Raw genomic sequence first — 27,553 nt, forward strand, 5'->3', positions numbered from 1 at the left:
GTCTCTCCCTCTCTCTATCTGTAACTCTAACCTCTCAAATAAGTAAAATAAATAGATAAATAAAATAAAAAAGTATTCATTGTATAAATAGAATTTTTAAAATCATTTCCTCAGTATAAATAGAAAAAATAGGAATTTCATTTTCTGTACATTTTTCTTCAGTAAAATTCAATGCAAGTTCCAGCTGCCCAAGTATCCTTTTTTTTTTTTGTAAGATTTATTTATTTATTTGAAAGTCAGAGTTATACAGAGAGAGGAGAGGGAGAGAGAGAGGGGAGAGAGGGAGAGAGGGAGAGAGGGGGAGAGACGTCTTCCATCCACTGGTTCACTCCCCAATTGGCCGCGATGGCCAGAGCTGTGCCGATCCAAAGCCAGGAGCTTCTTCCAGGTCTCCCATGTGGGTGCAGGGGCCCAAGGACTTGGACCATCTTCTACTGCTTTCCCAGGCCACAGCAGAGAGCTGGATGGGAAGTGGCACCCATATGGGATGCTAGCACTTCAGGTCAGGGCATTAACCCGCTGCGCCACAGTGCCGGCCCCCCAAGTATCTTTGATCTCTGATCTCTGCCTGTTGAGTTCAGTAAGGCTGCTTGCTTTCTTGAGGTTTTTCTTCCCTATGTTTTCTCCATCTGGAAAGTGTTACCAGACAGACAGCTGCTGTGATTGTGAGGCTCACTCTTCTTATTCCTCAGGAATCAGCCCTGCACTGCCTGTTTCCCAACATCTGAAAATTGTTTCATATATTTTGTCCAAGTTTCAGTAGTTTACAGTGTGAGGAGGGCTAGTCTTCTGGAAGAAGTACCTCCAATTCCTTTTCCCTGTTTTGGAAATCTTGGAAGTATCATGGTGTCAAGTGCATGATGGGAGCAGAAGTGTCAGCCATGGTAATTTGTGTTATAATGACCTTATAACACAATGAGATAAAGGATATCCTGGGGACACAGCTGGCAGTCATGCTGGATATTTTTGGCTGGTACCAGTTCTAGGCAGTGATTTCATGGAAGCTGCAGGGTAGAAAGTTTGGGTGGTATAGGCAGTGCTTGCAACTTGGGCTCCTTCTTGCTAGCTGCCTCCTTACCTGCATTAAATCCTCATGATCCAGTCACCTCTTAAAGGTCCTTCCTAGTCCCATGTCTTAATACCTCTCAGTGGGGATTAAATTTCAGCTGAGTTTTGGCAGGGACATTCAAACCACTGGATAAACATGGAATTAGAATAAGGCAAGTTCTGTAAATACCCTATCCCACAATAGGAGATTTGGCCATGTTTAATGTGCCTGGTGCACTTAAGATCCTTTGGCTCAGCATTTTCTCATTGGTTGGTGTTCATATGGGCACGGTCATTATTTGCTTCTGAAGAAATGAAGAATTATAATGCGAGTGCATTCTGTTCAGTGCATTTGCACATGGGCCATTTGTAGAAGTCTGTCAGTGTGAATGGAACATGGGATACAATGGGTAATAATGAGAAACGAATTAGTAAAGGCAATGCTCCATAGTTTCTCCTCTTCTCCTTTCACCTTAAGCTTTTGTCATTTTTGTATTTACTTTTTCAATATTGTTAACAATTTCTAGAACCATAATTAAGTGTTCTGCAACCTGTAAGTTCTAAAAGTTAAAAGTCTTTGAATGGGGCTGGCATCGCGGCTCAATAGGCTAATCCTCCACCTACAGCACCGGCACCCTGGGTTTCAGTCCTGGATTCTGTCCTGGTTGCTTCTCTTCCAGTCCAGCTCTCTGCTGTGGCCCGGGAGGGCAGTGGAGGATGGCCCAAGTGCTTGTGCCCTGCACCCGCATGGAGACCAGGAGAAGCACCTGGCTCCTGGCTTTGCATCAGCGTGGTGATGTGTCTCTCTGTCTCTCTCTCTCTCACTGTCCACTCTGCCTGTCAAAAAAAAAAAAAGAAAAGAAAAGAAAAGAAAAAACTATGAACAGAGCAGTGCCGTGGCGCAGTAGGTTAATGCTCTGACTGCAGTGCTGGCATCCCATATGGGCGCTGGTTCTAATCCCCGCTGTCCCTCTTCCAATCCAGCTTTCTGCTATGGCCTGGGAAAGCAGTAGAGGATGGCCCAAGTCCTTGGGCCCCTGCACCCACGTGGGAGACCCAGAAGAAACTCCTGGCTCCTGGCTTCAGATGGGCCCAGCTCCTGCCGTTGTGGCCATCTGGGGAGTGAGCCAGCAGAAGGAAGACCTTTCTCTCCCTCTCACTGTCTGTAACTCTACCTCTCAAATCAGTAACTAAAACCTTTAGGGCCCAGTGCTGTGGCTCACTTGGCTAATCCTCCGCCTGCGGCGCCAGCATCCCATATGGGCGCCGGGTTCTAGTCCCAGTTGCTCCTCTTCCAGTCCAGCTCTCTGCTGTGGCCTGGGAGGGCAGTGGAGGATGGCCCAAGTGCTTGGGACCCTGCACCCACATGGGAGGAGGCACCTGGCTCCTGGCTTCGGATTGGCGCAGCGCCGGCCATGGTGGCCATTTGGGGAGTGAACCAACAGAAGGAAGACCTTTCTCTCTCTCTTTCTCTCTCTCTCTCTCTCTCTGTTAACTACCTGTCAAATAAAAAAATACAAAATCTAAAAAAAAATCTTTAAAAAAAAAGTCTATGAACAAGATTTAAGTATTAGAAAGGAGAGGCCAGTGCTGTGGCATAGTAGGCTCTAAGCCTCTGCCTGTGGCACCAGATCCCATATGGGCACTGGCTCATGTTCTGGCTGTTCCTCCTGGAATCCAGCTCTCTACTAATGGTCTGGGAAAACATTGGAAGATCGCCCCAGTGCTTGAAGCCCTGCACCCACATGGGAGACCTAGAAGAAATTCTTGGCTCCTTGTTCCTGGCTCCAGATCGGCTCAGTTGTAGCCATTTGGGGAGTGAACCAACAGATGGAAGACTTCTTTCTCTCTCTCTCTCTCTCTCTCTAACTCTGCTTCTCAAATAAATAAATAAATCTTTAAAAAACAGTTAGGGTTTATTAATGGGTTTAGCTTAGACTAATTGGGTAGGGAACTAGTTAAAAGTTGTAATGTGTGTATCTTCCTCTGTGACTATTCAAATTCTTTAGAGAACCTGTTTGTATTTTTTGTGCCCCACCCCCCACCCCACCTGGAGAATGAATACATGACTAAAATTGTTGAGCTCCTGTAGACTTTTATTTAATTCCCCTATTTTGGCTCATGCCTTTTTGTGTAGAATTTTTTTATTTTTGAAATCCACATAGTTTTCTCATTTTCCACAAACATCATGAAGATCCGTAGTTTATGGTAAACAGCAATACCATTTTTGCTTTATAACACTGTCTTTTTATATTCTGTTTTTAGCAAGGAATCATCTCTTTCAGAATTTGCTTCAAGTGATTATAAGAAAGTTAAATTAGTACATATAACACACTTAAATTGTCTTTGGCATAAAGGTTGTACTAATGTGTACTAATGTGATAGTACTATATTTTATTACATAGTACAGCAGATAGCTCAATATATTATATGTACATAATTATGCAAAGAGTTAGATAAGAAGGATTTTCTATTCAATAGTACTTAAAATAATTGAGAATTGGAAACTTCTGTTTTAACCCAGAGCAAAGGTAATTGAAATGTTAACTGCTTTCTAAATTTTCTAATGTTTGAGAAAATTTACATGTGATCTGTCTGACTCAAGCATTAGGTATTGCTGGGAGAGAATATTTCTAGGAGACAAAAACAGTAACAAATTCAAATAAATCTTGAGGTTAAGAAATGGTTTACTGAAGAGAGATTGTTATAAAAAACAAATTTCTTTCTGGGGAAGATGCAAGAGTTAGATGTTCAGAAGGAGAGATTTCCTTTTTTTAATATGTAATGTGTTCTTAATCCTATCATTTGCTAATCTGAAAATCAGTTTGTGTCTTCTGTCATGTTAGCTTCAGGCTACTAGCCTGTGATGTAAGAAAAAAGAATGCCTTCCACTTGTATTCCACTATGCATTCAGGGCTGGCACTGTGGTGTAGTGGTTAAAGTGACTGCCTGCAGTGCTAGCATCCCATATGGGTACTGGCTCGATTCCCAGCCATTCCACTTCCAATCCAGCTCCTTGCTAATGCACTCTCTGGGAAAACAGAAGATGGTCCAAGTACTTGGGCACTTGCACCCAGATGGAAGTCCTGAATGAAGCTCCTGGCTTCTGCCTGGCCCAGTCCTGGCCCTTGCGGGCATTTGTGGAGTGAACCAGTGGATTGGGAGACATTTCTCTCTGCCTCTGCCTCTTTCTCTCTGTAACTCTTTCAAATAAATAAATAAATCTTTAAAAACAATACACATTTACTGTCATGGTAATTATATTATTTAATTTTGCCATGAAGTTAGGTATTGATAAAAGTGGTCATTATTATCTTAAACATAGCCATAATTTTTGACTATTTGAATGTCTTGTTCAATAATGGCCTGTATTTTAGTGCATAACTTTTAATCTTCAAACTCAGAATTTTTTAAGCATCAAACCAATATTTGTCAATTTCTTGTATGCCTTTTTTTTAAGATTTTTTAAAGATTTATTTATTTATTTGAAAGTCAGAATTACACAGAGAGAGGAGAGGCAGAGAAGGCTTCCATCCTGTGGTTTACTCCCCAGTTGGCCACAACAGCTGGAGCTGCACTGACCAGGAGCCAGGAGCTTATTCCAGGTCTCCCACGTGGAGGGGCCCAAGGTTTTGAACCGGTGCCCATTTGGCATGCCAGAACTGCAGGCAGTGGCTTTACTTGCTACTTACAGCACTGGCCCCTCCTTGCATACCTTATTGTAGGTATAAAAGAAATGAAAGGGAAGGCCTGCTAAGTGAATTATCCTGGCCCTTGATTGATGAGTAGATAAAAGAAACATTTGTTGATTATAACCCTAAAGATAACACATACTTACCCCAGAAGCATAGGCAGTCAAAACCAAAATTGAGAAGTTTCTGCACTGCAAAAGAAAAACTCAGCAAAGAGGCAGCTGACAGAATAGAAGAAAACATTTGCAAACTGTGCAGCTGATAAAGGATTAATATCCAGAATCTGAAAAGCTGAAGAAACTCAGCATCAACAAAACAAACAATCCAGTGAAGAAATGGTCAAACACTTGAACAGGCATTTTTCAAAAGAGGAAATTCAAATAGCCAGTAGACACATGAAAAAATGCTCAGGATCTCTTACCATCAGGGAACTGCAAATCAAAACCACAACGAGGTTTCACCCCACTCCAGTTAGAATGCCTTTCATTCAGAAATCAACAAACAACAAATGCTGGAGAGGATGTGGAGATAAAAGTACCCTGATACATTGTTGGTGGGAATATAAACTGGTATAGCCACTGTGAAAGACAGTGTGGAGATACTTCAGAAATCTGAAAATAGACCTACCAAATGACCCAGCCATCTCACTCCTGGGAATTTACCCAAGAGAAATGAAATCAGCATATAAAAGAGTAATCTGTACCTCCATGTTTATTGCAGCTTAATTCACAATAGCTAACATAAGGTGTATGACAACTGAAAATTAGATAAAGAAACTATGGCCTATGTACACCATGGAATACTACACAGCATTTAAAAAAATGAAATCCTGTTGTTTGCAACAAAATGGATGCAACTGGAAACCATTATACTTAGTGAAACAAGCCAATCCCCAAAAGACAATTACCATATGTTCTCCTTGATCCATTTTAACTAAAAGAGTGCCTAAAAGGTAATCTAGGGGCCGGTGCTGTGGCATAGCGGGTAAAGTTGCCACCTGCCATGCCAGCATCCTATATGGGTACTGGTTCCAGTCCTGGCTGCTCCTCTTCTGATCCAGCTCTCTGCTATTGCCTGAGAAAGGAGTAGAAGATGGCCTAAGTGCTTGGGCCCCTGCACCCACATGGGAGACCTGGAAGAAGCTCCTGGCTCCTGGCTCCGGATTGGTGCAGCTCCTGATGTTGCTGCCATCTGGAGAGTGAACCAGTGGATGGAAGATGTCTCTCTGCTTCTCTGTAACTGTGCCTTCAAATAAATAAATAAATCTTTTAAAAAAAAGTAATTTGTTGAAGTGATATTGGCACTTTGAGATGTAATGATTTTGAACAGCCTTGTCTTGGCTATTGAGGAACAATTTTTTTTACACTATTTGTTGAACTCTTTACTTAGGGTAGAGTTAATATGTATATAAAGTGGACGGTGCCATGGCTCAATAGGCTAATCCTCTACCTAGCGGCGCCAGCACACCGGGTTCTAGTCCCGGTCGGGGCACCGGATTCTTTCCCAGTTGCCCCTCTTCCAGGCCAGCTCTCTGCTGTGGCCCAGGAAGGCAGTGGAGGATGGCCCAAGTACTTGGGCCCTGCACCCCATGGGAGACCAGGAGAAGCACCTGGCTCCTGCCATTGGATCAGCGCAGTGCGCCAGCCGCAGCACACCAGCCGTGGCAGCCATTGGAGGGTGAACCAATGGCAAAAGGAAGACCTTTCTCTCTGTCTCTCTCTCTCTCACTATCCACTCTGCCTGTCAAAAAAAAAATATATATATATATATATATATGTATATAAAGTTAACTGAAATTAGATCTTTGTAAAAAATAAGAATGGGAATAGGAGAGGGAGGAGGAAGAAGGGTGGGAGTGTGGATGAGAAGGGAGGGTAGGCTGGGAAGAATCACTATGTTCCTAAATCTGTATATATGAAATGCATGAAGTTTGTATACTTAAATAAAAGATTTCTAGTTTTAAAAAAACACATACTTAACTATATAATCGAGGTTGTGAGTAATACTATAGATATGCAGAAAAGGAGAGATTATTGTACCCTTACTACCTAAGGGAAGTTTTATGGAAAATGTGGTACTTAAGTTTATTTTTCAAGGATGTGTAGGATTTGGAAAGATGGGGGAGGAAATCTGGTAAAATCTTTCAGGTAGAGAAAAGATTTGGAACAAAGACATAACCTTTAGAGAACAGGAAGAGAACTGGTTTCCCATTAGAGGAAGTAGGAGGAAGAAGAGAATAGGACTGGACATAAAAGTAATCACATATTAAAGTGGGGTACTGTGTAAGTTTCTATTACTTTTAGCATTATGGTGAAAAACGATACAAAGTTTTAAAACTTTATTAGCACTGAGTTGGCCTCTCAAGTTATGGCATTTGTTTCCCCAAATTGTCATTATTTTTATGATTATATCAATTATGAAGATACAGTATAGGTTTATTGTCTTATAATAAATATAAAATGGAGGTGGATAGTAAGGGTATAGTTGTGTTTAGAAATAAAGATGATTAAGTGAGAGGACTATGAGGATTTTCTGTTCAATAGAAACTGAGAAGGATTCTTACAGCCTGAATAATCACCATTGTCTCTAGTATATAATACATATTCAATCTGATAAGTATAGCATGATTAGGAAGCTTACAAAAAACAAAGGTGTACATCTTGTGGTTATTTCAAACTCAGTATCAGTTTTAAGCAGACATCTAGTTATTGATTGAAATCAACTAGTACCAGTATTAGGGAACATCATTTATTAAGTAAAGTTAAATGCATATAATTATTTCACCTTTAAATTGGGGGGAAATTCAGAAGATTTAAGAAAAACCATTCAAGACACAGATTAGCAGAGAACAAGCAGATTCTGCTTAGAGTGACTTGATTGTCTTTTGAGTGGGAACTAGAATAGTGAACACATGACATAGTGTGTTTATTACATGGTGTTTCATTCACATCCCCAATAGAATGAAATTTAATTTACAGATAATTGTTTAACACATTAGTTGATATTAAAAACAGCAGCACGGGGCAGCATTTTGGCATAGCAGATTGAGCTGCTGTCTGCAATGCTAGCATCCCGTATTGGTGCTGGTTTGAGTCCCAGCTCATCCACTTCCAATCCAGCTTCCACCAATGTACCTGAGAAAGCAGCAGATGGGCCAAGCAGCAAACGACGGCCAGTACTCACATGGGAGACCTGAACAATGATGCTCCTGGCTTCAGCTTGGCCATGCAGTCATTTGGGGAGTGAACTAGCAGATGGAAGATCTCTGTCTCTTCCTCTCACCAACTCTGCTTTTCAAATAAATCTTTTTTAAAAAGCTTAAAGTTTAATAGTCTTTTTAAAAGAAAAGATATATCAAAATGTTCCTACTTCAGAACAGTTCCATAGAAGGTGACCCTAAATCAAAAACTTAGCCAGAATCATAGTAAAAAATGTCATATCTGCCAATGTTATGTAGATTCTGAATACTGATCTTAGAATTGTAGACCTCAGCTTTGTGTAGCACAGAGAACTATTAATGATTCTGGAACAAAATGTTAAACAAGAAGTTTTTACTGCATAGTCACAAATAAGAACTTATTTAGAGTCTTCATATTTTTATTTCAAAATTCATGTGAATTTTACTGCCCTTTACAATATTTCAATATATGTTTTACTGTAAAACTTATGTTTTAAATTATCGGTAGAGTTGACCAATGAAAATATACTGTATTTGTCATCTATCAGTGAAGGGGCATAGAATATTTGAACTGTTACATTTAAGGAATAGCTTAACTAAATCAGCTTTTTAAGGACAGCAACTTAAATAGTTGCAGAGTAACTTTAGTAGTTTTCTGCACCAGAGAAATATGAGCACAGGCCTCCTTGGGTAGGTTGTCATTTTTTAAAACAACTTTTAAAAATACTTATTTACTTATCTGAAAGTCAGAATTATATATAGAGAGACAGACAGATCTTCCTTCCTCTGGTTCACTCCCCAAATGGCTGCAGCAGAGACAGGAGCCAAAGCCAGGAGCCAGGAGCTTCTTTCAGGTTTCCCACATGGGTGCAGGGGCCCAAGTCCTTGGGCTATCTTCTGCTGCTTTCCCAAGAGCATTAGAGAGCTGGATTGGCGTTGGAGCAGTCGGAACTGAAACCAGCATCATTGTGCCACACCACCAGCCCCGGTTATGTTTCTGTAGATTTCTACCTGTATCTTTATATAAAGTAGGTACTGGTTTTAAATGGAACAATAAGGGCTGATGCTGTGGCACAGCGGGTTAAAGCCCTTGTCTGCAGTGCTGGCATCCCATATGGGTGCTGGTTCGAGTCCTTGCTACTCCACTTCTGATCCAGCTTCCTGCTAATGGGCTTGGGAAAGCAGCAGAGTATGAGTCCTTGGGAGACATGGGAGACCGGGAAGAAGCTCCTGGCTCCTGGCTTCCAGTTAGCTCAGCTCCGGCCATTGCGACCATTTGAGGGGTGAACCAGCAGAGGGAAGACCTCTCTCTCTCTCTATCTCTCTGTAACTCTGTCTTTAAAATAAATAAATCTTTTTAAAAAATGGAATAGTTTATGAGCAGATTATGAACTAAATATCATTGTGACTTTAAAAATATCAGTAGTTCAAGAAACTTAAGTAATTGACCTAATTGAAGGTCCTAGTTTATGGATTTGAAAAGTTCAAATTTGAAGTTTTGTTATTTATTTATTTTTGTATGGTGGAAACAAGAAGGTAAAGCATTTGTTGAATGCCTGTTGTGAGCCAGGCTCTGGTTAAGTAAAGAGAGAAGGGGGGTGGGGGGGATGTGAATTAGATAAGTAACACTTGGTTCCTATTTTTCAGAGTCTCATGGTTTATCAGATATGTGAAATATAAATGGCATGTAGCACAATAAATACTAAATAGAGCTATGTGCCTAAAATACATTTGGGCAGAAGTGGATTAACCAGCCAATGTAGTTTCAGGACCAAAACAAAAATTTCTAAGAAGGGACTTTCCCTGCAATGTGATAAATGAGTTCCCAGGGTGGCACTGTGGGCAGAAGGGCATATTTTATGCAGAGGAAACAATGTACGATCTTCAGAGAATTGCAGGGAGTACAGGTTAACCAGGGTGAGAAGCATGCTGGGATGAACTCAGAAGGGACTCACGACAGTAGCAGCTACACTTGTGTGTACAGTTCAGAGGAGTTTGAACTTCAGTCTCTAATTATTGAAGGATCATTGAGAAGATCTAATATGATTCTGTTGATTCTCATTTTAGCAAGACTTCAGCTTTTTAAATAGTTTGGAGGATAGGATAAATCAGGAGAGGTAGTGGTCATGGGACCAGGCAAAAGGGACAATTAAGACAGTTAGGGATGATGAGAGCAGTGGAAATTAGAAGAACAAGATAGATTCCAGATAGTTTAGACTATTTTAATAGCATTGAATGATATAATTTGAAGAGTCTACTGTAAGTCCCTAAATAACAGTGTTAGATGGGTACATTGTCACTAGACTTCTGAAGTTTTATTTTTTGTGTATAAATAACTTATGAAAAGTTACTAAATAAAGGTAACTTCTGAGTAAATTATTTTTATGTTTTTTTTTTATAGATGCCACTTCAAATGAACAGCAAGAGCTTTTTTGTCAGAAGTTGCAGCAGTGTTGTGTACTATTCGATTTCATGGACTCTGTTTCAGACTTGAGGAGCAAAGAAATTAAAAGAGCAACGTTGAATGAATTGGTTGAGTATGTTTCCACTAATCGTGGTGTACTTGTTGAATCAGCATACTCTGCTATAGTAAAAATGGTAAGCTTCTGGATTTATGTTTCTCCTACAAAGTCAAGTAATATTTGAGGTGTAATTATGAATTAATAAGACTGTTAATATATAATAGTATAACAGCTCACATGAAAGGTTATCATCAGTTCCACTGATGCTTTCATTGCTTAGCAAGAGTTTGAGAATCCAATAGCCAATGGCTAGTGGTTCCCATATTACACAGTACAGAGCTGGAGCTTAGGGGAAAGATATATACTTCAGATTATATGGGTTGGTAATTAATATCATGGGAGTGAATAGAATAGTCACTGAGAGAGAATTTTTAAGTGGAAATGATAGTTCTGGGAAAAACTCTGGGGGTTTCCAATTTAAGAAGTAGCTGGGGCTAGCGCTGTGGCATAGCAGGTAAAGCTACCACCTGCAGTGCTGGCATCCTGTATGGGCGCTAATTGGAGTCCTGGCTGTTCCATAGCTCTCTGCTATGGCCTGGGAAAGCAGTAGAAGATGGCCCAACTCATTGGGCCCCTGCCCTCACATGGGAGACTTGGAAGAAGCTCCTGGCTCCTGGCTTTGGCTCAGCTCAGCTCTGGCCCTTGAGGTCATTTGGAGTGAACCAGCAGAATGGAAGACTTCTCTCTCTCTTTCTGGCTCTATGTCTCTCTGTAACTCTGTCTTTTAAATAAATAAAAATAAATGTTTAAAAAAAAGTAGCTAAGGGAGTCAGGTGTAAGAAGTTCCTATTTAGAACATTTTAATGTCATATTTGCAGACTATGGTACTGTAATTGAGACTGAGAACCGTTAAAATTAAATAATAACAGGTTAGGTTTCCCTAATATGAGATCCAAACTCTGAAATGCTCCAAATTTGAAAACTTTTTGAGTACTGTCATGATGACACGGTGGAACATTCCAAAACATTCCAAACTCAAGTGGGTCACAGTCAAAATATAGGCACACTGAAAATCCTGTATAAAATTCCTTAGGCTATGCATTTAAGGTTTATATAAAACATAAATGAATTTCACGTTTATACTCAGGTTCATCCCCAAGATATCTCATTTTTTATGTACAAATATTCTAAAATATGAAAAAAATCCTAAATCTAAAGCACGTCTATTTCTAAGCAGTTTGGATAAGGGATATTCAAACTGTACAAATAGATGTTTGGAGTATCTGGTATAAAAAGTTAATTACTGTCAACTTTATTGAAGGTTATTAAGGATGTAATTGAATGTTATTTTCTATCATACAGTTGAAATTTGTTTAGCAAATGAGATTTTTGTTTATTTCATACTAACAAAATACAAAAATTCAACTGGAATGATTAAGGAGTCACTTAATACATTATTTTAATTTATACCAGCATAGGGAAGCCAATATAAAGTATAATCCATAGTCTCCTTCATTTCTTTCTCCTGGCCTTGTATATTTTCTGAGGAAAGAGCAAAATGGGAAGGAGCAAAGATAAACTTGGCCCTAAAATACTGGCTGGCTTTTCTTTTATCTCACTGTACTGGAAGAACTGTCAAAAGGAAGCTTAGCACTTTGGTGTAGCAATGTTGGCATCGCTTATGGGTGCTAGTTTGAATCCCAGCTGCTCCACTTCTGATCCGGCTCTCTGCTAATGTGCCTGGGAAAGCAGTGGAAGATGGCCCAGATCCTTGGGCCCCGCACCCACATGGGAGACCTGGAAGAAACTCCTGGCTTTGGCTTGGCCCAGCCCTGGCCATTGCAGCCATTTGGGGAGTGAACCAGCCAATGGAAGATCTCTCTATCATTATTTCTTCCTCTCTCTCTCTGACTCTGCCTTTCAAATAAATGAAATAAATCTTTTAAAAAAATTTTTAAAGGGACTTGGGAAATTTTGAGTATATTTTTTGAAAATAGAAATAAACTCCTGAAAATTTTTTTAAAAATTAGCTATAGACATAACATTAACCAATATGAGATTGGCTTTGTAAACTCCCAGAAAGTAAAAAAGAAGTGACAGTTTGAAAATTTTTAAAAAAGATTTACTTATATGTTCAAAAGGCAGAAGAGCAGGGAGAAGCTAAAGAGAAAAGAGAAAGGTTTTCCATTTGTTGGTTTACTCTGGGACAGCCAGAATCAGGCCATGCAGAAGCCAGCAGCCAGGAACCCCATCCCAGTCTCCCATGTGGGTGTCAGTCATCTGCAGTTTCCCAGGTATGTTAGCAGAAAGCTGAAAGGGAAGTGAAGTAGACAGAACTTGAAAATGGTACTCCAGTGTGGGATATGGGTGTCCCAAGTGGCAGATTAACCTACTGCCCCCCAGTACCTACCCTAAATATTATATTTTGATGGAATTCTTGTTTTTTGTTTTATTTTGTTGTATCTTTTTTTTTTTACATTTGGGGAAAGGGCAATATTTCCCACTGTTACTGATTTCAAATGGTTTTGTATTCAGGAAGTTTTAAAATTTTTTATTTAACTGCACTGGTGTGGTAACTGCATACAGCAGTTTATTCCTGCTGGGGTATTCAAAGGACAATGCAATAGAAATTCAATGTCTGGCATTTTGTGTTTTCTTGGCTTTGTGTGTATTAAGCTTGGTATTTATGTTGATGTAGTATTTGTAGGAAAAAAAAAAAACAAAAACCTAATTTATTTAAGAGATACAGACAGAGAGCTCCCATCTGCTGATTCACTCCCCAAAAACCTCAGAGGGCTGGGGCTGGGCCAGGCTGAAGTTAGGACCCAGGGACCCAACTATTTGAGCAATGATCTGCTGCTATCCAGGGTACACATTAGCAGAAATCTCGGGTTGGGAGCAAAACTGAGATTCAAAACTCAGGCTCCTTGGTACAAGATGTGGGCATCCCAAGCAGCAGCTTAACCACTATACCAAATGCCCATTCCTATATTCAGGAGTTCTGAGAACCCTGGGGTAGATACTTTATTTATTTATTTATTTATTTATTTATTTATTTATTTATTTTGACAGGCAGAGTGGACAGTGAGAGAGAGAGAGAGACAGAGAGAAAGGTCTTCCTTTGCCGTTGGTTCACCCTCCAATGGCCGCTGCGGCCGGCGCACCACGCTGATCCGATGGCAGGAGCCAGGTACTTATCCTGGTCTCCCATGGGGTGCAGGGCCCAAGCACTTGGGCCATCCTCCACTGCACTCCCTGGCCACAGCAGAGAGCTGGCCTGGAAGAGGGGCAACCGGGACAGAATCTGGCGCCCCGACCGGGACTAGAACCCGGTGTGCCAGCGCCGCAAGGCGGAGGATTAGCCTAGTGAGCCGCAGCGCCGGCCAATACTTTATTTTTACACTTGATCTTAGCCAAAGGGCCGAGAAGCGATATATACTTTATTTTTAACATTTGTAAAGGTATTATAATTAGCTTATATTTAAATTCTGGAAAGTAAAAAGGTGTGTGTGTATGTACACTAGGTACTAAATTTCTAAGAGTTTACTTATCCTTTTAGTCCTTTGAAACTCTTCTGAATATTTGTTATATACAACTACAAAGTTCACTTTTTCTTTCACTACTGACAACAATATGTACAATCTCAAGGGCAAATTATGCCTTTTAATAGCATTTATTTCTTTTTTTGAAATCTTTCTCTGGCTTTCTCTACTCTGAAATTGATGTCCCATCAAACTGATTTGTTTTTTTCTTTCAAGTACTGGCCTGGAGTTCTACCTGATCAAATTCTGGGTTATAAGCTATGGTTGTAGTAAGTGACTGTTAGCAGATGTTTGCCTAACGTAGATGCTGTTTTGTAGTTGGAAATTTGCTTGCACCATCAAGCATCACTTGTCTCATCTGTACTCTTGAGTATTTTATCTTAAGTCAACCCCACAATAGTTTGGTCTTGCATGCTTATTAAAACTGTTTGATCTGTCAGCCTTTTCAACACTCTTAAAAGAACTGTGGGTTGTGATCACAGTCTATCCTTTACTAAAGAAAAGGGATATTAACTAGAATTACCTTGGTACTGAGACAGGTAATGTGAAGACTAAATTTGTAAGTTCTACATTTTGTTGAATATACAATAAAGACTCTCAAAGTACTCCTGATATCAGAGAGATTCTTATGTTTTTTTTAAAGTCCCACAGTAGATGTAACACAGTAAATTAAATCATTGTGAAGTATGATGTCTATGACAGTGAAGGCATTCTTCCCCTTCCTTCCTGTCCCTTAACGTGGCATATATAAGGAGACTTCAAAAAGTTCATGGAAAAACACTGTTGATGCGAAGAAAATTCTGACATGCATGCTTAGCTTTTTTATAGCAAGTATTTTCTGTAAACATTTTTGAAGACTCCTAAATATGCATGGCTTTCAAAAATTTTTGCACCAAAATAAGCTTATAATTGCATCTTACATACCTTTTGAAATACCATTATGCATATAAGAATGGAGATATTTTTACCGAGCTTTAGAGTTTTAGGCAAGTTTAGACTGTGGCCTGGGTTTGAATATGTGAAGAGTTGCAGAAAGACCAAAAAATCAAGTTAGAAATAGTAACTTCAGGCCAGCGCCGCGGCTCACTAGACTAATCCTCCGAATTGCGGTGCCGGCACACTGGGTTCTAGTCCTGGTCGAGGCGCCAGATTCTGTCCCGGTTGCCCCTCTTCCAGGCCAGCTCTCTGCTGTGGCCAGGGAGTGCAGTGGAAGATGGCCCAAGTGCTTGGGCCCTGCACCCCATGGGAGACCAGGATAAGTACCTGGCTCCTGCCATCAGATCAGCGTGGTGCGCCGGCCGCGTCGGCCATTGGAGGGTGAACCAACAGCAAAAGGAAGACCTTTCTCTCTGTCTCTCTCACTGTCCACTCTGCCTGTCAAAAAAAAAAAAAAAAAGAAATAGTAACTTCACCCTTTTGTCCCCCAAATTCCCTTTTCTTCCCTAAGGCCCCACGCCTCTCTTTCTTTTTAAGCAAAACTTGGAGAGGACAATTAATAAAGAGGAATTCAGAGCTAATCTGTCACCTTCAAGAGGTTGGAGTCTGAGGATGTCAGTTATCGGATAGAGAAAATAGAGCAAACATCTGCCTTCTTCATAATTGGATGGTTTCTAAATTTTGAACTAAACTTACTTAAATGAAGTGATTTTTAAAATATTTAATTTTACATTATTGAATTTGATTACACAACAAAGAATATAAATATGAATTTATCTCTCTTTACAGATCAGTGCTAACATCTTTCGTACTCTTCCTCCGAGCGATAATCCAGACTTTGATCCAGAGGAGGATGAACCCACGCTTGAGGCCTCTTGGCCTCACATACGAGTATGGAACATAATTATATTTTGACAATTTTACAGTTATGATATTTCTGCTGAAATCATTTTTTTTCCTTAGAAACTTAGTATCTATTTAAAATATTTGACTTTTATGTTTTCTTAATATTGTTTCCCCAAATATTATTTTTATTGTGATGAAAAACATTTACCACTTAAATTTTACATGTAAGTGGCATTACATATATTTAGTGTTGTGCCACCATCAGCACTTTCTAGTTGCAGAATTTTCATCACCTCAAATAGAAACCTACTTGTCGTTTAGAAGTCACTCCCATTTCATTTATCTTCACAGCTCCTGACAGCTACTAATCTGCTTTATGTATAGATTGCCTATTCTGGGTATTTCATATAATTGGAATCATAATGTTTTCAAGGTTCATCAGTGTTGTAACACATATCAGTATTTTTTGTTGCTGAATACTATTCCATTGTATGAATATACCATGTTTGTTTATCCATTTATCAGTTGATGGACATTTAAATCATAACATTCTTTGCTGTTGTGACTAGAACTGTTATGAACATTCATGTGCAAATACTTTTAAGATTTATTTATTTGAAAGTCAGAGTTACACAGAGAAAGAGAGGCAGAGAGAGGTCTTCCGCTGGTTCACTCTCCAATTGGTCACAACAGCCAGAGCTTGTGCCAATCCAAAGCCAGGAACCAGGAGCTTCTTTCAGGTCTCCCATGCAGGTGCAGGGGCCCAAGGACTTGGACCATCTTCCACTGCTTTCCCAGGCCATAGCAGAGAGCTGGATCGGAAGTGGAGCAGCCGGGACTCAAACCGGTGCCTGTATGGGATGCCAGCACTGCAGGCAGTGGCTTTACTCGCTAAGCCACAGCACTGGCCCCATATACTGTTTTAAAGATTTACTTATTTTTTGTTAGAAAGGCAGAGTTACAGAGAAGAAGAGAGAGTTAGAGAAAGCAAGGAAGATCTTCCATTTGGTGGTTCACTCCACAAATGGCCCCAGAGAGAAAGAGAGAGACAGACAGATCTTCCATTTGCTAGATCACTCCACAGATGCCCCCAGTGGCTGTGGCTGGGCCAGGAGCTTCATTCAGGTCTCCCTCAGGGATGGCAGGGGCCCAAGTACCTGGGACATCTTCCATTGCCTTACCAGACACATTAACAAGTAGAACATCTAGAACTTGAACCCGTTCCGATATAGGTTGCTGACACTGTAGGCAGCATCCTAACCTGCTGTGCCACAACTCTGGCCCCTATGTCCTAGTTTTTGTTTGAAAGTTTGTTTCAGGCCGGTGCTGCAGCTCACTTGGCTAATCCTCCATCTGCAGTGCCAGCACCCCAGGTTCTAGACCTGGTTGGGGCGCCAGATTCTGTCCCGGTTGCTCCTCTTCCAGTCCAGCTCTCTGCTGTGGCCCGGGAAGGCAGTGGAGGATAACCCAAGTGCTTGGCCCTACACCTGCATGGGAGACCAGGAGGAAGCACCTGGCTCCTGGTTTTGGATTGGCGCAGCGCCATTTGGGGGGGTGAACCAACAGAAAGGAAGACCTTTGTCTCTCTCTCTCTCTCTCTCTCACTGTCAATCTGCCTTTCAAAAAAAAATGTTTCGAACAAAATATAATTTTTTCAGTCATCTCAAAATACTCTAATTTCACATTATTTCTTTTACCATTAGTTATTTAGAAATGTGATGTTTAATTTTTATATATTTGTGACTTTCCTAAATTTCCTTATTTAATTGATTTATAATACTAGCATACTGTGTTTAGAGAATAGACTCTGTATGATTTCATTCCTTTTATATGTATTGAGACTTATTTTATGACCAGCATATGGCCTGTCCTGTAGAATGTTTCATGTGTGCTAAAAAAAATGTTCTGTTGTTAGAATGTACTATTGAAGTCTGTCACATCTAGTTGGTTTATAGTGTTCTTCTGTTTCCTTGTTGATATTCTGTCCTATCCATATTGAAGGTGAGACTTTGTTAAGTATTACTGTAGAATGGTCTATTTCTCTTTTCAATTCTGTAAATTTTTGCTTCAAGTATTTTGGAGCCCTACTAATAGGTGTGCGTATGTTTGATGATAATAGTTACATCTTCCTCCTATGGAGCTCTTATTATAAATGTCCTTTGTCTCTAGTAACAATTCTGTGTTAAAGTTTATTTCATATGATATTAGTGTAGCTATTCTAGCTCTTTGTGTGATATATTTTTTCCATCCTTTGACTTTTAATCTGTTTGCTTCTATGACTCTAAGGTGTGTTTCTTATAAAAAGCATGTAGTTGAATCATCTAACAATTGCTTTTTAAACAGTTTTGAATCTATCTTCATATAGGAGTTTTTAATCCATGTACATTTAATGTAGTTAGGATTTAACTCTGCCACTTTGTCATTTTTTATGTCTTATTATCTTTGGTTCCTCTACTTCTTCATTACTGTCTTCTTTTTGTGTTAAATGTTTTCTAGGATGCCATTTTAAAACCCTTGTTTCTTTAACTATATGTTTCTTGAGTTACTTAGTGGTTTCCCAGGGAATTACAGTTAGTATTTTATTTATTTAATTTTTAAAGATTTATTTATTTGAAAGAGTTACAGAGAGGAGAGACAGATATCTTCCATCCAAATAGCCACAATGGTTGGGGCTGGGCCACACTGAAGCCAGGAGCCTGGAGTTTCTTCTGGGTCTCCCACATGGGTGCAGGAGCCCAAGGACTTGGGCGATCTTCCACTGCTTTCCCAGGCTCATTAGCAGGGAGCTGGGTTGGAAGTGGAGCGACCAGGGCTCAAACCAGTGCCTGTATTGGCAGCTGGCACTGCAGGCAGCAACTTTACCCGCTAAGCCACAACACCAGCCCTTGCGATGTATTTTAACAGAAAGCTTGAATTAGGAGCAGAGCTGGGACTTTAACCCAGGCATTCTGATAGGGGATACAAGCATCTCAAGCAGGATCCTTTTTGTTTGTTTGTTTTTTTGTTTTGGGACAGGCAGATTTAGACAGAGAGAGAGAAAGGTCTTCCTTTCTGTTGGTTCACCCCCTGAATGGCTGCTGCAGCCGGCGTGCTGCACCGATCCGAAGCCAGAAGCCAGGTGCTTCCTCCTGGTCTCCCATGCAGTCCCAAGCAGTTGGGCCATCCTTCACTGCCTTCCCGGGCCACAGCAGAGAGCTGGACTGGAAGAGGAGCAACCGGGACAGAATCTGGCGCCCCAACTGGGACTAGAACCCGGGATGCCAGCGCTGCAGGTGGAGGATTAGCCAAGTGAGCCGCGGCGCCGGCCCTCAAGCAGTATCTTAACTGCTCACCAAATGCCTGCCTTGGTGTAGATTTTTTTTTTTACTTTATTCTAGAATCTTGAAAGTTGATGGGTTTCAATTAGAGTTCATTGTGTAAATTAATATTTTTCATCAACTTTGAGTTGATTTTGGCCATTATTTCAAATATTTTTTCTGGTCCTTTTTCTTCTCCTGGGAAAGTTTATTTATGTGTTGTTACAGTTCATGGTGCCTTGTAAACCTTTGGAGTTCTATTCATTTTTCTTCATTCTTTTTTTCTTCCTGCAGCTCAGGGGTAAACTCTATTGACCGGTTTTGATATTCACTTATTCTTTCTTTAAGTAGCTCAAATTCTTTTTTGTTTTTATGGGAGAACAAATTTACTGAAGTCCTCACTCTACCTGATACACGAACTCTTTTTTTTATGCCAATGACAAGTATTCTTTTTTTGTTTTTAAGATTTTTTATTTATTTATTTGAGAGGTAGAGTTAACAGAGAGAAGGAAAAGAGAGAGGTCTTCCATCCACTGATTTACTCCCTATTGGCAGTAACAACTGGAGCTGGGCCAATCTGGAGCAAGGAGCCAGGAGCCCATGTGGGTCTGGGGCCCAGTTACTTGAGCCATCTTCCACAGCTTTCCCAGACCATAGCAGAGAGCTGGATCAGAAGAGGATCAACCAGGACTAGAACTGATGCTCATATGGGATGCTGGCACTGCAAGCAGAGGCTTAGCCTACTAGGCCACAGCGCCAGCTCCTTCATCAGTTCTTAGTTGAGACTGATGGTGTAGTAGTCTTCCTGTCCTATATGCCATTATGTGATAACTCATCCCCAAGAATCATTGGAAAAATGGTAATAAAACATTATTATATAGGAGTACTTCAGAAAGTTCATAGAAAGTGAAATTACATGATAAGTTCATTTTGGTGCAACTTTTTAAAAAATATGAATAGTTTTTTTCATTATGTACATTTTTCATAAGCTTTATTAAGATCCCCTCATATAGGTAGAATTGATTCTCTCTGGTTCTGTGTTATTCAGATATCCCCTCAGATATGTGGCTTTAGTACAGTGTTACTGAAGGCTCACTCAGTAGAATCACACTACTTCACTTGATACATTAAAAACTAGTACTCTTTAGACAGGATTCACAGATCATCTTACACCACTTGTGCGGCATGGTAAGCACGTACAAAGATTCCATTGTTGTGAAAATATTCTCACAGGTGTTAGTTTTCTTTTTTATATGTTCTTATGTATCTAGTCTTTTTGATTTTTAATTTTTTAAAATATACTTTGGGTTCTCCCATCCCCCAAGGCCTAATTAAAATAATGTGAGAATACGCAAATGGCACCTTCAGTTTGTGAATATTTTCTTTTTAAAGCAAACAGATAAAAGTTACCAAATCCAAAGGACTTATGCCCAGTGGTGTTCATTTATAAAATGGTTGATCATGTTTAGCTAATCATAATAATAGCAACAGCTGTCATTTTTTTAAGCAATTACTATGTTCAGGGGTAGCGGTAACTGCTTTATATGTATTATGTCATTTAATTCTTGTAGTAATACTATAAAAGAGCTGTCACATTTTATAGATAAACATACATGAGAATAAGAAACCAGCTCAAGGGGCTGGTGCTGTGAGTGGAAGGTTAAGCCTCTGCCTGCAGTGCCAGCATTGCATATGGTCACTGGTTGTAGTCCTGGCTGCTCCACTTCTGATCTAGTTCCCTGCTAATTGCCTGGGAAAGAGGCAGAATATGGCCCAGCTCCGGCTGTTGTGGCCATTTAGGGAGTGAACCAGTGGATGGAAGATTTCTCTCCCTTTCTTTCTCTCTCTCTCTTTTTCATATAAATAAATAAAAAATCTTTTTAAAAAACAACAAAAGCTTTTAGAAAAAAGAAATCTGCTCAAGATTATACAGGAGTCACGGCTGCTCCTCTTCTGATCTGGCTCTCTGCTATAGCCTGGGAAAGCAGTAGAAGATGGCTCAAGTCCTTAGACCCCTGCACCCGCATGGGAGAACCGGAAGAAGCTCCTGGCTCCTGGCTTCGGATTGGCGCAGCTCCGGCCATTGTGGCCATCTGGGGAGTGAACCAGTGGATGGAAGACCTCTCTCTCTTTTTCTACCTCTCTCTGTAGCTCTTTCAAATAAATGAAATAAATCTTTTTTTTTAAGATTATACAGGAACAAAGTGGCAGGTTTATAGCTTCAGTGGTGTTCCAAAATTCTTGTTCTTATTAAAAGCTTTATTTCCCTTAGATATCTCTATGACCATAAAGTAGTTTATAAACATTCCTATGAGATTTAATTCAATTGAAGCTTCATTATAGCATCAGTATATTAGCTCCTCTAAATAATTTAATGAGCCATTACTTATCTTTTTTTAGCCTTCATAAGTGAATTTTTTTAAAGATTTATTTATTTACTTGAAAGGCAGAGTTATAGAGAGGCAGATGGAGAGAGAGAGAGAGAAGAGAGAGAGAAAGAGAAAAAGAGAAAGAGAAAGAGAAAGAGAGAAGGAGGTCTTCCATCTACTGGTTCACTCCCCAGATGGCTGTATCCAGAGCCAGGAGTTTCTTCTGGGTCTCCCACATTGTTGTAGGGGCCCAGGGACTTGGGCCATCTTCCACTGCTTTCCCAGGCTGTAGCAGAGAGCTGGATCAGAAGTGGAGCAGCCAGGACTCCAGTGGGCACCCATTAGGGATGCTGGCACTGTAGGCAACAGCTTTACCCAGTACACCAGAGCACCAGCTCCCATAAGTGAGTTGTAAGGGTGTAATCATACAGATAACAGATATGCCACAGTTCAAGGGAATAAGAGATGATATACATAGATTCTAACAAGGATGGGGATTATCATTACTTAGCCTGGTGAAATGGGGATGATTCTGGTGACTGATCTTAAGTCCCAGTTTTCTACCATATGGCTGTGATTTCATTCCTGAACTTCTCTGAGCCTGCATCCTCCTTTATAACATTGAGGTGAAACAGGATTGATTGTTTAAGGATTAATGGTGTGCTGTATGCAAAGCCTAGCATACTCTTTTCTTTGCTGTCTTCCTTTTTTCCCCTTAAAATATATTACTTTTGGTAATTTGGGAAGAAGTATATTTTTGTTGGCATGGTTACCTTTATGTTGAAAGCTTTGTATGATACCCTTTTTCTATTTCTTGCCCAGTTTCCTGGTTCTCTGGTATGAACAAAAGTAAAATAGAAAGTCTCTTCTTCCTTTATTTCCCTCTTCTCCAGCAGTTAATGTGCAGTAATATCCTTTTACTATCATAGTAAATATCTATATGACAATTTAAAGCTGCTTTTGCTTTCTATACACTCTTCTCCATCCCTTCTTTTAACTCTGTATTTTTGATAGTTGGATAATACCTACATGGTGAGAGTTATAAATGATTATATAGTATTCTGTCATTTGTGTCCCCATCACTGGTTATTAGTTCTACAGGTAATATTTTTAGTGTTTGCCATTAGTCCTTATATCAAAGGTTCTCTAATCATATCTTGGTAATTTGGAGCTTATTCTTTAGAAGAGTTCATAAGAACATTATTTCTAAATTCTTGCATTTTTTAAAAAAAGGTTTTTATTTATTTGATGGGCAGAGTGAGAGAGAGAGGGAGGGAGGGATCTTTGATCCACTGATTCACTCCCCAATTGGTTGGAACGGCTAAGGCTGTGCCAGGCCAAAGTCAGGAGGTGGGAATTCCATTCCTGCCTCCTACATGGGTGGCAGGGCCCAAGTACTTGGATCATCCTCCACTGCCCTCTCAAGAGCATTAGCAGGGAGCTGGATTGGAAGAGGAACAATTTGGACTCCGATATTGGATGCTAGCATCACAAGTAACAGCTTAACCTGCTGTGTCATAATGGAGCCCCAGATTCTTGCATTTTTAATAGCAGTATGTCCATTTTATTTTTAAAGATCAACTTTGATATAAAATCCTTGGTTCAGCTTTTTTCCTTGATTGCCTTAAATATGTTATTCCATTGTCTTCTGATTTCAGTGATTTTTCTTTCCTTTTTATGAAGACTTTGTCTTTTTGTTTGGATGCCCAAAGGTTATTTCCTTTAATGACCAGTTGGTTTAATGGATAATATGTCACTGGTGGGTTTTTGGGATTAGTTCTGCAGTTGACTAATGCTCTATTCCTATTTCTGACCTGTCTTATTTATTATTAAGAATTATTATTATTGTTTTTAGTATTCCTTTGTTTCACTTTTTTTTGACGATTTATTTATTTGAAAGGCAGAGTTACAGAGAAGCAGAGGCAGAGAGAGAGAGGTCTTCCATCTGCTGGTTCACTACCCAAATGTCCACAGTGACCAGGACTAGGCCTAGCCGCAGCCAGGAGCCAGGAACTTTATCCGGGTCTCCCACATGGGCATAGGGACCCAAGCTCTTGGGCCATCCCTCACTGCTTCCCCAGGTGCATTCACAAGGAGCTGAATTGGAGGTGGAGCAGCTGGCATTGGAACCGGTGCCCATTCATTATGCCACAGTGCCAGCCCCTGTTTCGCATCTTTGTTTTCCTTTTTAGGGCTGCATAATTTGGCTCTCCTTTGCCTTTTTCTCTGTTCTATTGAACACTAAAAATATGTGTCTCTTCTTTGGGGTTGTTTTTAGTTTTTCCAAGTTTCCATTTTCTTTTTCCTTTTTCTCTGACTTTAGTTGCAAGGCAGACTGACAATGAAGAGTTTTTGCAGCTTCAGTGGTGGAGGCAGTGCTGCCACAGGCAAGAACCATTAGAGGAAAAAGCTTGTCTTGAATAAAATACATAATGGTATTTTTCTATATAAGTATAAGGTTCCCTGGGAGAGGGAGGGGAGCCTTGCTTATATGGGCAGTGCTAAATATTATTTCAAATTAAATTATTTTTTATTTTGCAAGAACTTATATATTTTAATGACAGTTATATTTTCTTTTATTGTAAAAAAACAAGAGAAAGAAAATTATATTCTGTATAATTTGGGACACTTTAGAAAAGTTTTCCTCAGTATTATTTTTTTCATTGTGTTTAGTACCTAAGCTTCCAAATAAAATGGAAGAGGAGACCTTGGATCAGGGAAAGCTGCTAACAGTTTTAAGATTTATCAGCATGTTAGTACCTGTAAAATTAGAAAATCTGAAATGGTAATTTTTTTAATAGAACTGTACACAGATTCAACTGAAATTCTGTGCTATAATTGATATAATAGTGGTGATACTGTATTTAACAAAAATGCAGAGTTTTTTTTTTAATTTTTAAAAACTTTATTTTATTTAAAAGAGATACAGAGAGGGAGAGAGAGAGATTGATCAATCAGATCAATTGATTGATCAATCTTCCATCCACTGGTTCACTCCCCAGATGGCTAAAATGGCCTGGGGCTGGAAGCTAGGAGCCATGAGCTTCATCCAGGTTTTCCACTTGGGTGGCAGGGGCCCAGACACCTGGGCCATCCTCTGCTGCTTTTCCCAGGCCATTAGCAGAGAGCTGGATCAAAGTGGAGCAGCCTGCATGCCAGTTCCCATATCAGATGCCAGCATCACAGGCAGCGGCTTTACCCACTACGCCTTGACACCAGCACCAATGTAGAGGTTTTAAAAGCTTGAAATTCTTATTAGCTGATAAGTTACTTTTTAAAATTGTATTTAGTCAGATAGTTTTAAAAGAATCCTGTCTTTCAATTTTTAAAAAAATACAGTTTTCCCATTAGGATATTTGTATATGCTCATGGAAATTAAAGTGGAAATAAAGCCAAATAAGCCATTATGCTTTCTTTTTTTCACTGGATAATTAGATATTTCATTTAAATTCCCTGAAACCAGCTTTTTTTTCTATTTAACATTTAAGGAAATAGTGAGTTGCTTTAAAAAATGAGTTTTCTTCCAGAACACCTTCACAGAGGCATAGAAGAAGTTTTCATTCATCCATGGATTCCTTGATTGAAAGGTGCTGCCTTAGATATATATGTATCTATGTTTATGGTTACAGAAATGGTGGGGCCAGCGCTGTGGCATGTGGTGCAGCAGGTTAACGCCCTGGCCTGAAGCGCCAGCATCTGGTTCCAGTCCCGGCTGCTCCTCTTCCAATCCAGTTCTCTGGGATCTCACTCGCGGAGATCTTTCATTTAGGTCTTTTCTTTTTTCTTTCTTTCTTTTTTTTTTTTTTTTTTTTTAGCCAGAGTGTCTTGGCTTTCTATGCCTGAAATACTCTCATGGGCTTTTCAGCTGGATCCGTATGCCTTAAGGGCTGATTCTGAGGCCAAAGTGCTGTTTAGGACATCTGCCATTCTATGAGTATGCTGTGTATCTCGCTTCCCATGTTGGGTCGTTCTCTCCCTTTTTTATTCTATCAGTTAGTATTTGCAGACACTAGTCTTGTTTATGTGATCCCTTTGGCTCTTAGTCCTATCATTATGATCAATTGTGAACAGAAATTGATCACTGGGACTAGGGAGATGGCATTGTACATGCCACCTTGATGGGATTGAATTGGAATCCCCTGGTATGTTTCTAATTCTACCGTTTGGGGCATGTCAGCTTGAGCATGTCCCAGATTGCACATCTCTTCCCTCTCTTATTCCCACTCTTATATTTAACAGCGATCACTTTTCAGTTAAGTTTCAACACTTAAGAATAACTGTGTATTGATTACAGTATTCAACCAAAAGTATTAAGTAGAACAAACAAACAAAAAATACTAAGAGGGATAACGTATTAAGTTGTTCATCAATAGTCAGGGCAAGGGCTGATCAAGTCACCGTTTCTCATAGTGTTCATTTCACTTTAACAGGTTTCCTTTTTGGTGCTCGGTTAGTTGTCACCGATCAGGGAGAACATATAATATTTGTCCCTTTGGGACTGGCTTATTTCACTCAGCATAATGTTTTCCAAATTCCTAACAGGGGTCACTTTTCAGTTAAAATTTAAACACCTAAGAATAATTGTGTGTTAATTACAGAGTTCAACCAATAGTACTAGAACAAAAAAAATACTAAAATGGATAAAGTATTACATTGTACATCAACAGTCAGGACAAGAGCTGATCAAGTCACTGTTTCTCATAGTGTCCATTTCACTTCAACAGGTTTCCCCTTTGGTGCTCAGTTAGTTGTCGCCAATCAGGGAGAACATATGATATTTGTCCCTTTGGGACTGGCTTGATGTTTTCCAGATTCCTCCATCTTGTTGCAAATAACCAGATTTCATTGTTTTTCACTGCTATATAGTATTCTATAAAGTACATGTCCCATAATTTCTTTATTCAGTCTACTGTTGATGGGCATTTGGATTGGTTCCAGGTCTTAGCTATTGTGAATTGAGCTGCAAGAAACATTAAGGTGCAGACAGCTTGTTTGTTTGCCAATTTCATTTCCTTTGGGTAAATTCCAAGGAGTGGGATGGCTGGGTTGTATGGGAGGGTTATATTCAGGTTTCTGAGGACTGAATCTCCAGACTGACTTCCATAGTGGCTTCACCAGTTTGCATTCCCACCAACAGTGGGTTAGTGTCCCTTTTTCCCACATCCTCTCCAGCATCTATTGTTGGTAGATTTCTGAATGTGAGCCATTCTAACTGGGGTGAGGTGAAACCTCATTGTGGTTTTGATTTGCATTTCCCTGATTGCTAGTGATCTTGAACATTTTTTCATGTGTCTGTTGGCCAATTGAATTTCCTCTTTTGAAAAATGTCTATTGAGGTCCTTGGCCCATCTCTTAAGTGGGTTGTTTGTTTTGATGTTGTGGAGTTTCTTGATTTCTTTGTAGATTCTAGTTATCAACCCTTTATCTGTTGCATAGTTTGCAAATATTTTTTCCCATTCTGTCGGTTGCCTCTTCACTTTCCTGACTGTTTCTTTTGCAGTACAGAAACTTCTCAATTTGTTGCAATCCCAAATGTTAATTTTGGCTTTGACTGCCTGTGCTTCTGGGGTCTTTTCCAAGAAGTCTTTGTCAGTACCTATATCTTGCAGGGTTTCTCCAGTGCTCTCTAATACTTTGATGGTGTCGGGTTGTAGATTTAAGTCTTTAATCCATGTTGAGTGATTTTTTGTGTAAGGTGAAAGGTAGGGGTCTTGCTACATGATTCTGCACGTGGAAATCCAATTTTCCCAGCACCATTTGCTTTCCAAGACCATAGCATTGCTGGTAGATTGTAGCTGTATAATTAATCATCTTGAGGTTTTTTAGGGTGACTATTAAAAGCTGTGATAAAGTTGAGATGGAGCTGTAAAATTGCAGCAATGTGCCTAATGAAGGTTTCTTTGTGTTTTATAATTGTACTTTGAATCAGTTTGCCTGGAATTTTCTTTACATTTCACATTGAGAGTATCAAGTCCTTGATGCTAGAAATTAATTTGATAGGGTAGAAAGTGAATATTAAAACGCTGTTGTTCATGAAACGGAATAATCTCAAAATCTTTCAGACTACTGTTTCCGCAACACTTTCCATGAACTTTCTAAAAATGTGCTAATTTTCAGTTTATCCTTTTAAATCTAAACTGAGTGTAATGGAAATACTAATGAGCAATGGAATGAAATAGACAGAA

The 27,553-nt window shown here is 39.7% G+C and overlaps 1 protein-coding gene, 1 long non-coding RNA gene and 1 other non-coding gene across 6 annotated transcripts in view; all 3 read left to right on the forward strand.

Annotated features, from left to right (window-relative positions):
• Window positions 1–27,553, forward strand: part of PPP2R5A (protein phosphatase 2 regulatory subunit B'alpha) — a 76,671-nt gene that overhangs the window by 27,045 nt on the left and 22,073 nt on the right. For 3 of the 4 annotated variants that reach the window (XM_070055257.1, XM_002717413.5, XM_070055259.1), the window contains exons 2-3: window positions 10,319–10,515; window positions 15,647–15,748. In XM_070055257.1, the coding sequence (XP_069911358.1) occupies window positions 10,319–10,515; window positions 15,647–15,748 (299 nt within the window). The remainder of the gene's footprint in view (window positions 1–10,318; window positions 10,516–15,646; window positions 15,749–27,553) is intronic. The other variant, XM_017347800.3, reaches the window with a different exon arrangement.
• Window positions 12,940–13,079, forward strand: LOC127483624 (small nucleolar RNA SNORA8). Its single transcript, XR_007910062.1, has one exon. It is a non-coding gene; the product is annotated as a small nucleolar RNA SNORA8 (small nucleolar RNA).
• LOC138844945 (uncharacterized) lies at window positions 15,756–27,121 on the forward strand. The gene is made up of 2 exons (XR_011381430.1): window positions 15,756–17,704; window positions 23,692–27,121. It is a non-coding gene; the product is annotated as an uncharacterized lncRNA (long non-coding RNA).

Source organism: Oryctolagus cuniculus, chromosome 13, assembly GCF_964237555.1.
Source record: "Oryctolagus cuniculus chromosome 13, mOryCun1.1, whole genome shotgun sequence".
NCBI classification, from domain to species: domain Eukaryota; kingdom Metazoa; phylum Chordata; class Mammalia; order Lagomorpha; family Leporidae; genus Oryctolagus; species Oryctolagus cuniculus.